Genomic DNA, 12,781 nt, shown 5'->3' on the forward strand with positions numbered 1-12,781 from the left:
CACCATGTGGTTGCTGGGATTTGAACTCCAGACCTTTGGAAGAGCAGTCGGGTGCTCTTACCCACTGAGCCATCTCACCAGCCCCCCTCTGCCTCTTCCTAAAGGTGTGCACCACCACACCTGGCTGGTCTATATTTATATATCCATTTCCAATTAACTAAGGCTGCATGGTTGGTGAGACCTTGTCTCAAAAAAAAAAAAAAAAAAAAAAAAAAACCAGTAACAAAGTTAGATCAAGAGTGAAAATCCCAAACTAGCCTCAGCTCTCTACCTGTTGATCCTCTGGAGCCCATGTCTCACATCGGCCCTGACCCAACCAAGCTCACCTGATCATAGTTACCACCATCTTGCTGTGAACCCTGTCACAGTCACCTGCCCCTCCTCTCTTCCCCACTGCCCTGCTACAGAGCAGCCTGACTTCCCCTGACACCAGTGTCACTATCTACACATGCAACATGGAAAAGCAGGTCCACACCAGCGATCTGGTCTCAGCACGGCTCCTCAGTACCCTGACAGTTACATTGCCCATGCTGTCTGTGATGCAGTCCAGGCTCTCGCCCAGCCTCACTGCTCACCTTTCCTCCCCCTGGGTATTTAACCCCTAAGACAGGATTTCTCTGTGTAGCCCTGGCTGTCCTGGAACTCACTCTGTAGACCAGGCTGGCCTCGAACTCAGGAGCTCTGCCTGCCTCTGCCTCCCATGTACTGGGATTAAAGGCGTACAGCATTATCCTCCAGCTCTGGACTTCCTCAGGCCTCAGCTTCAGTGTCTCCTCCAGAATCCCTCTCTAATTCCCCAAAGCTGTAAGGTGCCCACTCAGTTCACCCTACTCCCCAAGCCTTCTGGGCTCCTCATCCCAGTCCTTTCCACTCTGGGCACACAGCTCTCTCATAATGCAAAGAGAGGTCTAGAGGGGCGGGCGGGCGGGCCTAGAGCTGCGCTCATCCCTGGTGTCTGATCAGTCTCATCAGAGCATCTACAGAGGGTTAGTCAGCAAGTTGGGCTCCTAAGGAAAAAACATAGGTGCTTTCCCAGTCAAAGTTAAACAAATGCCCTGAGACTTTGTTACCCAAGCTAGGATTGACACTCAACTTTCAGGCAGCAGGCTGGAACAGCTCAGACCCCTAAGACACAAGTTGAGACAATAGCTGCTTCCTGAAGGCTGAGACAGGATTGGGGTAGCATGTGCAAAGACTGGGAACTCAGTGAGCCCCTGGGCCTCATCCTAAACTGTGACACAAAGTCACCCCACTCACAAGCCTGAGCTGTGAGCACATAAGGCTCAACTCTCCACCCCCTGGATTCAGACACCCCAGCCTTCCACATCTGCTTGTCCATCACAGCTTACCATGCATTACAGTTGTAAAGTTAAATCTAAAACTTAACAATAAGTTGGGGATGTAGCTCAGTGGTAGGCACTAGCCTAGCATGTGTGAGGCCTAGGGTTCCATCCACAGCAACAGAGATAAAAATAACCACAAAGGCTGGGGGCGGGGGGATGCCACACATGTCTACCTCCTAGGGCCACACTTACCGTGACACTGCGGATGACACCTGTCTGCCCCACTATTTGTGTGTCCAGATAGGTGTCTCGAACCTTCACCTGGATATCAGTGGTCACCCAGTCGCTAGAGTTCTGCTCAATGCCTGAGCCCGGTGTGTGGGGATTGTAACCTCCAGGAGAAGGTGCTCCAGGGGTCATTGGACTGTAGCCAACAGGGCTTGGGCTGGGACTAGCCTGAAGGAAGACAGGAGTGAGTGTCTGGAATAGTCACTGGGCCTGGCCAACCCAACCAAGCAAGGTCCTTCTGTGACATGGTATACCTGATAGGCCATAGGTGACGGTGTCGGGTGGTAGCTGGCTGGGGAATGGGTGTTCTGGTAGCCTGCTGGACTTGGTGCCACTTGGTGGTAGCTCTGGGGGCTGGGGCTGGGCTGGTAAGACCCCTGTGGAGAGGGGGCAGCGTAGGGGGAGAACTGGTCTGTGTTGTACCTGTAGACAGAAGAAAAGGGTGTTATTCTTGGCAGAAAGGGTCAGGAGGTGGGGCAATGGGTAGCTGCGTGCAGGGCTTTTCGGGCTCAGCCCTGATGGACTCACATGGCTGGCGTCCCTGGTGTCTGCGGATTGTACTGTGGATTGACCTGGGGGGATGATGGGTCTGGGTAGCCGGGTGTTTGGGGATTCGGGGTTCCCCCATATGCTTGTGGGGATGGGGTGGGTTCGTCGTCAAAGGCATATTCGTATTCTTCCTCAGCCCTGGTGGGGACAGAAGTCTTTGAGAATGACGGGTGGTAACAAGTCTGACGGAGCTTGTAGAACAGCACAACTGGACCCTCAACTGAAGCAACTTCACTCTGGCCGAAGAAATTCCAGCAAAGGCTTTCCTGACACTAAAGCCATTCTGCAGTTGAGTGGACGGTGCAGAGACATGATCACACCCCGGCAATGTCTCCAAGCACAGAGTAGCTGTCTGCTGAGGCCGGTGATTCGGACAGGACTGCATTCCCAGCTATGCCCGTGGCAGGGCAGGGACAAGCATGGAGCACAATTCTCTAAGATAACCACTCATAACCTTGCCAACACAGCCCATCCTAGAAATGGCTCTCACCTGGAAGGCGTGTTTGGGTTGTTGGGGTCCCAGGCCCCACTCTGAGCAGGAGTGCGGCTACCATCATGCAGGGGTGTCTGTGAGCCATAATGTGGAGTGCGGCTGCCTGGATAAAGGAAAGAAACAAGACTTTCATCCTATCCTATCTGCTGAGCCCTCTGCCTCCCCACTGCTCCGTCCCTAGTGTTCTGGACATACTTACCGTCCTGCAAAGGTGTCTGGGAGCCATACATAGGTGTTCGGGAGCCAGAGCCATACATGGGTGTCTGAGAGCCATACATGGGAGTCCGTCCGTAGGTAGAGGTCATGCCACCTGGACGCTGGGAGTCACTGTGACACAGGCGAGGTGGTGAGACGCCTAGCACCCTCATGTTGCTCCTCTCTAGGCCCACCCATCAACCCCACACTGGTTTTCTCTAAGCCTAGACTTACACCGTGGTGAGCCGCTGGCGATCCACAGAGATGGTCTGGCAGGTAGAATGTAGTTCTACTCTGGCCGTGGACTCTGTGGCATCTTTCACCACACCAATGTAGCCTGTAAGGAATGGCAGTCAGAAGTATGGAACTTCCTCAACCACAGCCCCTGCCCCTGCACACGCCATGGCTCACCTTTGTAGGGTCCCTGGGAGATTCGCACAGTCTGGCCTATGAGTTCATTGTCTCTTCTCCCTCGACCCCTGCTCATGCCACCTGGGCTTCCAAAGCCACCATGCTGACCTGTAAGGTGGGAAGATGTTGTGGGAGCCCAGGAATTATGTTTGTCCCTTTTATGCTATGTCCACAGCCAGTACATTTTCAAATCCCTCTCTACCAGCTTGAGAGCCCAAGTTGGGTTAGGAGCCTCCTCCACCTATTCCCTAACCCCCAAGCCTTTCTTGACTCCACTCTGGCCACAGGGTTGAACAGTTAAGGCCCCCCCAACACTAATCTCTGAACTCCGACCCCATCTCACCTTCAGCACTGGGGTGCATAGGGCTGCTGATCCGGGGACTCATAGGAGTGAAGCCACCAACGGTTAAATTGGTCACATCCCGGGGCTGAGAGAGGGATAAGGAGTAAATAGCCAGGCAGGATGCCCGCTCCCCACAATGACAGAATGACAGGGCTAGGCTCTGTCTGCAGCTGCCCAGCAGCCATTCCTCCTCCTAGGGACAAAGCCTCCATCTCCAAGGAGAAGAAGTACTACCTCTCTGCCTCTCTGTCTACCTATCAAAAGGCCTGGGTCACCCCACACCAAGACATGCATCTTAACCACGAGTTAGAAATCTAAGTCCCCAAGTCAACAGTACCAGCCATCTCATCTGAGGAGCACCGGGTTCACCTACTGGATCTGACGTCCTCTTTTTTTTTTATTAAGTTTTATTTCTGAGATAAGGCCTTGTGTAGCTTAGGCTGGCCTTGCACTTCCTATGTAGTCAAGGACAGATGACCTTACACTGAGCAGCCTGCTATCTCACTTCCCAAGTGCTAGTCCTGCATGCGTGTGCCATCACATCTTGCTTCAGATTGCCTTTCAGTATCTAGCTCTTCACAGAGTTACACAGTGGCTCTGTATTCCTTCATTCTGATCTCTGCTGTAACACACATGCCCATCCCTCTCTCTGTCTCAACCACAGATACTGCTGCCACCATTTGGCATTAGACCCTCACTTCAGGAAGAGGGGCACTCAGGAACAGACAGAAGTCCTGAGGCGAAAGCCTGCCCCCACCTCACACTTTCCCTTGTACCCCTGTCTCAGCTCCAGGAGGGTAGAGACCCCAGGGTGTCTAGTACCCAACATGTACCTTACAAAAATGAGTGACAAATGACAGGAGTGTAGATCAAAGTCCCAAAGAAACCTGTCACTTTCCCCAAGAACTCGGCAGAAATAACCAGTCCCCAAGTCCCTACCAAGCGGGTCTTGCCCATGTGGAGCCCTGATATTCTCACCTTTGAGCCCCCAGCCAACACCAGGTGCCGTGCCTTACAGACAAACATGCCGCCATTCTCCACCAGCTTCTTGCAGTGCAGGAAGGCAAAACTGCGGTACAGATGGCGGATCTCACCCTCTCGGCCCTGGGCAGGAGAGCAGAGTCACGCGCTGGGCAGGGCAGAACCCACGTCAACCCCTTTAGACTCAGGCCGAGAGCAGCAGCTGACACTTACTGAGTGAGGGCCATCGATGACCTTGACAATGTCCTTCACATGGATGTTGTTCTGATCTGAGTCCAGAGCCACAGCGAAGCGGTTGTCCTTCTTCTGCGTCACGGCCTGGTGCCTAACGGTCACCACCTTCCCGTGCATGTTGAGAACCTTTGGAGGGAGAGGGTGATGTGAAGTGAGCTAGTCCTTCCTTGTGGGAGACAACCCTAAGATCCTGAGCCCTACACAGCACCCTGACCATAAGGCAGAGCCATAGCACCAGCCACCGGGTACTAGGTCAGCCACAGACATTCTAGATCATTCCAAAAGACCCTAGCACGTTGGGACGTTAGCTCAGTTCACAGAATGCTGCCTTAGCATGGATGAAGCTGTGTTTGAGTACCAGCACCATATAAACTGGTATATGCCTATCACCTAAGGAACTCAGGTGGATGCAGGGAATGCAGAGTTCCAGGTCCTCGGCCACACAGGGGAGGGGACACACTTTCCCGACTGAGCATCAGGGGCACGCCTCCTAAGCTCTTCACACACTTCCCTCTGAGAGGAACACAATCACAATGCCTACCTTACAGTGACCCTGAGAGGACAAGTCATGAGGCCAGGGTCACACAATACAGAAGCAGCAGGACTGACACAGAATCAGGGTCCTAGGTACTATGCTAGTGCCCCGGGGAGGATAGAGCTGTGGCAACTGTAGCACTCGGTCTTTGCAAAAGCACCAAGTACTGGAGCCGACACTCAACTCGCAGCAAAAAGCACATCTTCACCTACCTAGTATGAACAGAGGCAGACGGGAACAAGGACAGGCCTCTTGCCAACATTACAGACAGGCTTCAGGGAGCCTTACCATGCCTGCAACTCCCCACAATTTGTGGGCTTGGTCACTATTCTGCTCTGCACCTCCTGGGATGTGGGGCTCTCGGGATAGGAACGTAATGTAAGACACACCTGGAAGGTTTCTCGCTCTAGCCGCACGATGACACCCACGGTACGAGGATCCAGCTGCACCAGCTCACCCCACTCATGCTGGCCCCCAACATCCACACCTGAGGCAGTCTCTGAGCAGAGCTGCAGGTCTCGGGGAAGCACTTTCAACTGTGGACAGACAGTGGAAGGAAGGGGTGAGTCAGGCCCCAGTGAATGACCTACTCAATTCCCCGCTTGGTACCCGATGCCTCATCCAGGCACTTGCCTCATGCATGGTGAGGTCTGAGAAGAGAATAACAAAGTTCTCTTCCACCCGCACAATGAGACCTGTGTCACCCTCAAATCGGCCAGCGATCACTTTTACGTGGTCCCCCATCTTGAAGTACTTCCGAAGTTCCTGAGCGGGGAACTCAAGCATGTCCTGGGAGATTTGAACATAACAACAGTAAGGACTCAAGAAAAGCCACAGTCACCTGGCCCTCTGCACCACCACAATCTCAGAAGAGACTCTGGCAGAGCCACTGCAGCCTTCCCACCACCCACCACCCACCTGAGGCCGCCTGAGACACTCCGGAGGCCTTTCCCCAGAGATGGCCAACCCATGAGCCATATGCATGCACATTCCTGAACCCACAGACAGCTTGTCCAAATACATGGACCTCTCTTGCAACAGTCTTTTGATGCCATTCCCTAACGTTACCAAGACACTAAATACTAGCACCAATAACTCATCATACATACATACATACATACATACATACATAGACAGACACAGATAGACAGACACACACACACACACACACACGGCTCTGTGACTGAAGACCTCAGGTTAACTCCACAGTCAACTACTCAACCCAATGAGACCCAGACATGCTGTTCCTCAGAAACAACAACAAAAGACAAACCATAGCCAGGTGTGGTGGCGCACGCCTTTAATCCCAGCACTCGGGAGGCAGAGGCAGGTGGATTTCTGAGTTCGAGGCCAGCCTGGTCTACAAAATGAGTTCCAGGACATCCAGGGCTACACAGAGAAACCCTGTCTCGAAAAACCAAAAAAAAAAAAAAAGTGAAAGGAAGCAGTGAGAAAGCTGACAGGCTGAGCTCTAACCCCGCCCCTCTTCCTCATATATACAAAAGAATTCTTAAAAAGGTCTTGGTGGGCTGGTGAGATGGCTCAGTGGGTAAGAGCACCCGACTGCTCTTCCGAAGGTCAGGAGTTCAAATCCCAGCAACCACATGGTGGCTCACAACCATCTGTAACAAGATCTGACACCCTCTTCTGGTGTGTCTGAAGACAGCTACAGTGTACTTACATATAATAAATAAATAAATAAATCTTAAAAACCCAAACAAACAAAAAAAACCATTTATTAAAAAAAAAAAAAAAAAAAAAAAGTCTTAGTAAGTAAAAGGAGGCTGGGCACAGTGCCCACTGCCTTTAATCACAGCACTTGGGAGGCAGAAGCAGGCGGATCTCTATGAATTTAAGTCTAGCCTGACCTACATAGTGGGCTCCTGTTCAGACACTGCTATATAGTGAGACCCTGTTTCAAAAAAAAAAAAGAGAGGGCAAAGGAGCCCAGCAAAATGGTTCGGTGGTAAGAGAACTTAGGCCAAGGCTGTTAGCATGAGTTCAATCCTGAGTAAAGACTGCTAAAGGAGGGAACAGACGCTGTCCTCCATGTGTGTGCTGTGGCATGTGTACATGCAAAGTAAGTCAATGTGGGGGGGGTTGGGGTGACAAAAAATATGACTCAGTGGTAGAAGACAGCAGTGAGGGACTGGGGCCTGGCTCAGTGGTGTAACACATGCCTAGGTGTCACCAACGAGGGGTTGGCCTGAGGCGAAGGGTCGGGCACTTACTTATCTAGCACGCACACAACCTGGCTGCTTCCATTCTGAGTAGCACACATGCACGGAAGGAGGGTAAAGAGGTAGCCCTTGGATGTATCCTTCCTCGCCTGTAAACCCACATAGGTGTGTCACTATCACACTGTCTTCTTCATGCACAGGACACAGCCCAGGCCACAGCATGGACCCACAAAGTCCCCTACAGACAGGCAGAATGGGGCCTGAGACTTCAACCAGACACCTGCTTCCCTAATTACAGAAAGTAGGCCTAAATACTCTCAACAGACCCATTAGCATAAGGAGTCAAAAAAGGTCCAAACATGTCCTCATTAAGGACAGAACACACTGCCGGAACATCTCTGAACACCTTACACACAACCTGCCATGAGCAAACACGGCCAGGCCTGTGGCAATCACCTTGAGGTCCTCGTGCTTGGGCATGATGGTGATCTTGTTGCCATCCACGCTGAGGACCTTGCCCTGTAGGTTGATGAGCTCACCCTCGCACACCTCCACATTGTCCCCAGGCTGGAAATTGTGCTCCCGCTCCTTCCCTGAGGGGACAGTGCAGGGTTGGCTGGGCATCCTTCCAGAGCCACGGTCCTCCTCAGCCAGGTGAGGCCAGGACTAGATACCTGTGCTTTCAGTCACAACTTCCAGGTCGATGCCCTCAGGCTGATCTTCAAACTTTTCCAGTTCTGACAGTGTGGGCTTCACTCCTTCTGTAATCTGAGATCCAGGGTAGGGGGAGGAGGTGGACAGAAGTCAATGTCACCATGCAGTGGCCAGAACCACTGCCCAGGAGAAACCACTGGAGACCAGAGCTCCAGGAGGAACAAAAGTTTCACCCCTGCATGAGCACTGCCCACCAATCCTTACCACAGCAGACATGGCAAAGCTCTTGAACAGGAAGCCCTTTCGGCTGTAGCGGTTCCCCTCAAAGATGAGGAAGTCACCATCAGAGGCAACATCACCCCCCAAGGACCTGATTCGGGGAGAGAACAGAAGATGGTAAGGATGTGTGCGATCCTTTCCCTGGGTGGAAAAGGGCTCAGGACCCTCCGCATACAGCCGTGGCGGCTCAAATGACTTCTCATACTCCAAAGGCAAGCTAAATGAAGGGACTCCCTGCCTTACTGGGTCACTGGAACTGGCATGTCAGCTCCATTAGAGCAGGCCTTCTCAGGACCTGCTGCTATGCCTATTCTCAGTGCACACAGCTGGGCATAGCATACAGCAGACTCTGTTATTGGAGGGCAGGGGCAAGACTGCCTGCATGTTCACAGCTGTCCAGATGCCCCCAAGCCCTATGACAGCAGAAGCAGGACATCATTATCCAGGGAAGGAGATCTCAAGATGGCTCAGAGCAAGGTTATGATATAGGAAGGCAGGAGTCAATCCCGTGTCTTAGCTGCAGCTCCAACCTGTCAGAGTCCTTCACCCTGAGTATAGGTTACAAACACTTGGCGTAAGCCCCCAGTATGGAAAAATGGTAGCAGCTATAAGGAAACATTCGATGGCTGTTCCCTCAGCCATCTTGGCCACACAGTGAGCCTGGGCAAGTGAGTTCCACTGGGCACACTGAGTGGTACAACAAGTGAACAATGTGCCCAATGCCCTAAGTTCCATCCTAGCACCAAACCAAAAACCTGCGTGCCTACCTCACACACAGCAGGTTCCAGAACAGGACTAGAGAAAACCATGTCCCCTCTCTCCTTTGCCTGTCACCAGTGACCTCAGCCAGTCACATAGAAAACATCTATGTTCTCACCAGAGGGCTTTCTAAATCATCAGCCTGGGAGCTCTCCAGACTCACGAAGCCGAGAGAAGAATGCAAAGCTGGGGCTTGTGCGCTACCAGACAGACAGACGGGGGCAGTTCATCACTCACAGCAACATGCAACAGTCTGGGACGGGGCTCAATGGTAGTATGCTTGCCTGGCATGAACAAGACCTTGCATTCAATTAATAAAAGAAAAGAACAATCTTCTCCAGAGGAAACTGAGGTCCCAAGACAGAACATGCTTGCCTGAGGCTGGCTGCACAGCTAAGCTTCCACACAATGCACCTGAGGGGGAAGTGCGTGAAGAGACCTCCAAAAGTACACTGTACCATCAACCAAGAGCAGGCCTGGTCTCCAGGTGCCCTCACCTGATCTTCTCTGCATCAAAGAGCCTCTGTGGAGGCCGCTTGAACTTCTTCCTTTTGGCGAACCAGTCTTTCTGTGGAAGACAAGGGACACATGGGAGTGGTGAGGGAGGAGGGATGGCCACCAGCAAGGATACAGTGTCCCCAGAAGACACCAACAGCTCAAAGTACCAGGCTCATGCGGGCTTTGATGCGGTCGTAGTCAATGCGCGGGATCATCTTCAGGGAAATGGTGTTCTGGCTGGGCTCCACATAGTCCACCTGGAGGGAAGCGGCAGGTCAGCAGGCGCAGGCGGCCTGCAGGAAGTACTAGATGGCTCAGAAAAGAGCAAAGAAGAAACAGGCTAGCTTACAACTCCCAGAAGCCTCTCTGCCCTACCCAACACTCTCTGCACTGGAAATGAACACTTATGGCCCCTACTTGGATATGTGAAAGTTCCCACAGACACTGGACTACAGCTTAATGACTGCTTTCTCCAAACTGCTCCCATTCCCACCTACTCCCCCTTTCCCATAATTCTGCACTATTCTGCTCAGGCCACTGCCTAGAGTAATTTTCTTTCTTCCATTGTGTGTGTGTGTGTGTGTTTGTGTTTGGTTGGTTGGTTGCTTGCTTGCTTGCTTGGTTTTGAGGCAGGTTTTTCTGTGTAGCCCTGACTGTCCTGGAACTCTCTTCGTAGACCAGGTAGAGAGAATTTCGAACTCAGGAGATTCACATGCCTCTGCATCTTGCTGGGATTAAGAGTGTACACCAAAGCCGGGCGTGGTGACCACGCCTTTAATCCCAGCACTCGGGAGGCAGAGGCAGGCAGATTTCTGAGTTTGAGGCCAGCCTGGTCTATGGAGTGAGTTCTAAGACAGCCAGGGCTACACAGAGAAACCCTGTCTCAAAAAACCAAAAAAAAAAAAAAAAAAAAAGTATATACCACCAAGGCCTGGCAATTTTCTTATCTTTTAAAAGCAGGAGCTCACACAGCCCAGGCTGGCTTTAAATTCGCTAAATAACTGAGGATGATGCTGGACTCAACTCCACCTCCTGAGTCCTGGGATTATAGGCATGGCCCACCATGCCTGCCTTGTGCAGGGCTGAAGATTTAAGCTAGGGCATCCTCTACCGCTGAGCTTCTCCTATCTTCCCTAGTGCAGGGATTCATGAACACAGTCTCACGTACTCGTGCCAGGCAACTATCATCAGTTTACAGGCCCTGGCAGCCATTCTCAACACCTTCATTTCCACAAATCCTCTCACTGTACGTTGTAACATTCCAACCTTCTATGCTGGGGGTGGGAGGGGTTCCACAGTTCAGCATTTGCCTAGAATCTACATATGTTTAAGGTTCTAGGTTCACTAGCCACTGCATAAGAAAATTTAAAAATTGGATTGCATTCCATAGAACCTTCACTATTTCTGTCCACTGAAGCCAGGTTTACAAGCTTTTAACTTAACCCAGCACTCCAGAGGCAGAGGCAGAGGCAGGTGAATCTCTATGAATGTGGGGCCAGCATGTTCTTTTGTTTTGTTTTGTTTTGGAGACAGGGTTTCTCTGTGTAGCGCTGGCTGTCCTGGAACTCACTTTGTAGACCAGGCTGGCCTCAATCTCAGAAATCCACCTGCCTCTGCCTCCCGAGTGCTGGGATTAAAAGCATGTGCCACCACGCCCGGCTTGGAGTTAGCATATTCTACATAGTAAGTTCTAGTCCAGCATGAGCTGCAAAGACCCTGTCTCAACAAAGCAAACTAACAAGAAGAACCTACAATGAACCATGAAGCCTATTATCTCAAAGCTAAGTTCTACTTCCCTCACTTCCTGCTTTAGCCATTTTTTTTATCTTATGCATGGGTTTGTGGGGGTTATCTGTGTGTCTGTCAGTATCACGCTGTACCAGAGGAACAGAGAAAGCATTAGGTCCCTAGGAACTGGAGATTCAGAAGGTTGTGAGCCACCATGATTGTAGGACTCAAACCCAGACCCTCTCAGAGTATAAGCAATGCTCTTATACACCGTACTACCTCTCCAGCCTCGCTTTAGGGATCTTACCTCCCGTACACTGCATGTGGCTCATCAGTCCCTTCCTCGCTCGGCCTTTACTCAACCAATGTCCTAGGAACAACCATAAACCTCCTGTGTGCTCAGAGCTACACCCTCAACCGCACCCCTGCCCTGAGGGAGGGAGGCTCTGCTCTTGGCTCTCAGAAAGGGAGTAAAAAGGAAGAAGTGCAGTGTATATGAGCACCGCCCATTGGCTGCTCCATCGACTCCCACCTGAGCAATGTCATCTTTGTAGATGCCTCGCTTGAGGCGGACCCAGGACTTGGGTTTCAGGTTGGCCACCTCCTTCACCACCTTGAGTACATCGGTCATCTCCTTAATAGGCACCATCTGCTGGTTCCAGTAGCCAAGCCGCAGGTTGCCCACACCTTCAATGGCCTGCTTCACATGGGTCTGTTTGTAGGCCTCCACATAGATGTAGCCCTTCACGTGCTCTGGGGCAACCACTGATTTAATCTGCAGGGGCTGGAGACAAAGGTGGGAGAGGGACAATGAGGAAAGTCAGGATGCTACTCTTGGCTCTCCCCCAGGCGGTGAGTTCACAGAAGTATACTGCCAAAGTGGCACACACACTAGGGTGGTCATATAATGGAAGCTTCCAAATGACTCAACTTTTGTTCTAAACTGGCCTTGAATTCTTGTTCCTCCTGTCTCCACCTCCTTAATGCTTAGATTACTTGAACACATTAAAATGCCAGGCAAGGGACTGGTTCAGTTATAGCTTAACTACACTGCAAAGAACAGTGTAACCATAGAAAGAAATAATGAGGGACTAAGAGTGTACCTTAGTCACAGAGTGGGAATGGAGAGTGACTGCTAAGTGGTATTAGATTTCTTCTCTCTCTCTGTTTTTTTTTAAGACTTATTATTTATATTAAGTACAATGTAGCTGTCTTCAGAAACACCAGTAGAGGGCGTCAGATGGATGGTTGTAAGCCACCATGTAGTTTCTGGGATTTGAACTCAGGACCTCAGTGCTCTTAACCACTGAGCCATCTCTCCAGCCCCTGTTTTCTTCTCTTTTAGGGTTTTTTTTTTTTTTTTTTTTTTTA

General features: G+C 51.3%; 1 protein-coding gene across 4 annotated transcripts in view; it reads right to left on the bottom strand.

Annotated features, from left to right (window-relative positions):
- Positions 1 to 12,781, bottom strand: part of Supt5h (SPT5 homolog, DSIF elongation factor subunit) — a 25,874-nt gene that overhangs the window by 1,088 nt on the left and 12,005 nt on the right. For 3 of the 4 annotated variants that reach the window (XM_029479542.1, XM_021169226.1, XM_021169225.1), the window contains 18 exons: positions 11,943 to 12,194; positions 9,850 to 9,939; positions 9,682 to 9,752; positions 8,411 to 8,516; positions 8,167 to 8,260; positions 7,949 to 8,085; positions 5,946 to 6,101; positions 5,702 to 5,848; positions 4,757 to 4,903; positions 4,541 to 4,666; positions 3,563 to 3,647; positions 3,220 to 3,327; positions 3,043 to 3,145; positions 2,813 to 2,940; positions 2,611 to 2,716; positions 2,100 to 2,258; positions 1,826 to 1,994; positions 1,536 to 1,739 (listed from right to left, as the gene is read on the bottom strand). In XM_029479542.1, the coding sequence (XP_029335402.1) occupies positions 1,536 to 1,739; positions 1,826 to 1,994; positions 2,100 to 2,258; positions 2,611 to 2,716; positions 2,813 to 2,940; positions 3,043 to 3,145; positions 3,220 to 3,327; positions 3,563 to 3,647; positions 4,541 to 4,666; positions 4,757 to 4,903; positions 5,702 to 5,848; positions 5,946 to 6,101; positions 7,949 to 8,085; positions 8,167 to 8,260; positions 8,411 to 8,516; positions 9,682 to 9,752; positions 9,850 to 9,939; positions 11,943 to 12,194 (2,388 nt within the window). The remainder of the gene's footprint in view (positions 1 to 1,535; positions 1,740 to 1,825; positions 1,995 to 2,099; positions 2,259 to 2,610; positions 2,717 to 2,812; positions 2,941 to 3,042; positions 3,146 to 3,219; positions 3,328 to 3,562; positions 3,648 to 4,540; positions 4,667 to 4,756; positions 4,904 to 5,701; positions 5,849 to 5,945; positions 6,102 to 7,948; positions 8,086 to 8,166; positions 8,261 to 8,410; positions 8,517 to 9,681; positions 9,753 to 9,849; positions 9,940 to 11,942; positions 12,195 to 12,781) is intronic. The other variant, XM_021169227.1, reaches the window with a different exon arrangement.

Source organism: Mus caroli, chromosome 7, assembly GCF_900094665.2.
Source record: "Mus caroli chromosome 7, CAROLI_EIJ_v1.1, whole genome shotgun sequence".
NCBI classification, from domain to species: Eukaryota; Metazoa; Chordata; class Mammalia; order Rodentia; family Muridae; genus Mus; species Mus caroli.